The sequence below is a fragment of the Blastocystis sp. subtype 4 genome (genome assembly GCF_000743755.1).
Source record: "Blastocystis sp. subtype 4 strain WR1 chromosome Unknown seqid_0914, whole genome shotgun sequence".
Classification (NCBI taxonomy): domain Eukaryota; class Bigyra; order Opalinata; family Blastocystidae; genus Blastocystis; species Blastocystis sp. subtype 4.
The window spans coordinates 1-1180 of record NW_014568633.1 but is presented as its reverse complement, the minus strand read 5'-3'; the positions used below and the strand labels follow the sequence as shown (position 1 = coordinate 1180).

General features: G+C 39.7%; 1 protein-coding gene across 1 annotated transcript; it reads right to left on the bottom strand.

Moving 5' to 3' along the window:
- On the bottom strand, positions 1-1135 carry JH06_5744 (cadherin domain-containing protein; the record flags this gene model as incomplete). Its single annotated transcript, XM_014669201.1, has 1 exon — positions 1-1135. A coding segment is annotated over one exon (1135 nt), but the record flags the coding sequence as incomplete, so codon positions are not given.
- Between the last annotated feature and the right edge of the window lie 45 nt (positions 1136-1180).

The following is a 1180-nucleotide window of genomic DNA, read 5'->3' as shown; positions in this document are numbered from 1 at the left end:
CGAAACTGACAGTATTCCAATCACTTGACACATCACTCTGTATCACCTTCCAATCTGTGTATTCAATCTGGAAAGGGAAATATGTTGAGAACACAGAAGATACATAGATCGGTTTGTAATCCTGTCTATTCATTGTCATCATATCCAACTCCATCTCTCCATAATCAACAGTCAGAGTGTAACCAGTTCCACTATCCCAACCATCTCCATATATATCAGATCCCTCAAATGTGTAGATTCCATCATTCAAACAGAAATCAACATAGTAATAAGCACTTGATACAGGGAACTCGCTTACAGATCTCAGCACAGTTCCTGAGGTTCCTCTTCCTTCATACAGCTTCCATGAATTCTGAGAGGGATAAGAATCAGCTCTGATACGAACAGTCATCAATCCCTTACCTCCAGTACATATTGAAACTGATAGAGAGATAGTGGCAGTCACATCTCCTCCAGTCATCTTAGTAGCAGTGATTGTGTAGGTTTGAGCAGTACTCTCAGCAGTGGCAGTACCTGAGATCCAACCAGTGTGAGGATCCAACACAATACCATCAGGAAGAGAAGGATTGATTCTGAAGTTCATGTAACCATCTCCATTCTCAGGAATCACTTCAGACATCTCAACATCCTTGAATACAGTGACTGAAGAATCATAAGTGAAGTTAGGAATATCAGCCAACACATTATCAGCAAACAGATCCAGAGATTGAACTCTCCAAGCACAAGAAGAATCACCAGTAGCAAAGTTCTCAAACTTGAATTGATTATAAGGAGTATTGTTAGACAGATAGATTCTTCTCTTCTGACCAACAGTTGAATAAGTGAGACCAGTGACTTCCTTCAGAAGTGTCCATGTTACAAAATCCCAGTTACGACCATACAATTTGAATTGTGTAGCCTGGTTACCACTAGTAGATGCTGAATAATGGTTCTGGATCTGAATAGAACTGATCCATTCACGACGATTGTTTGATAGAGTCACAATCAGAGAATTATCAGTACAGGATGAAGAAGAGATGTCGGTATCATAGTACATATCGAAAGGATAAGTACCAGCTCCATCGATACCAGTAGTTGTAGCAGTGAATTCCCAGATATGAGATTCAGATTGTTCTGATGACATCAAACGAACCATTGCATCGAAATAGGATGTGAGTTGAGTATCATCAATAGCAACAAT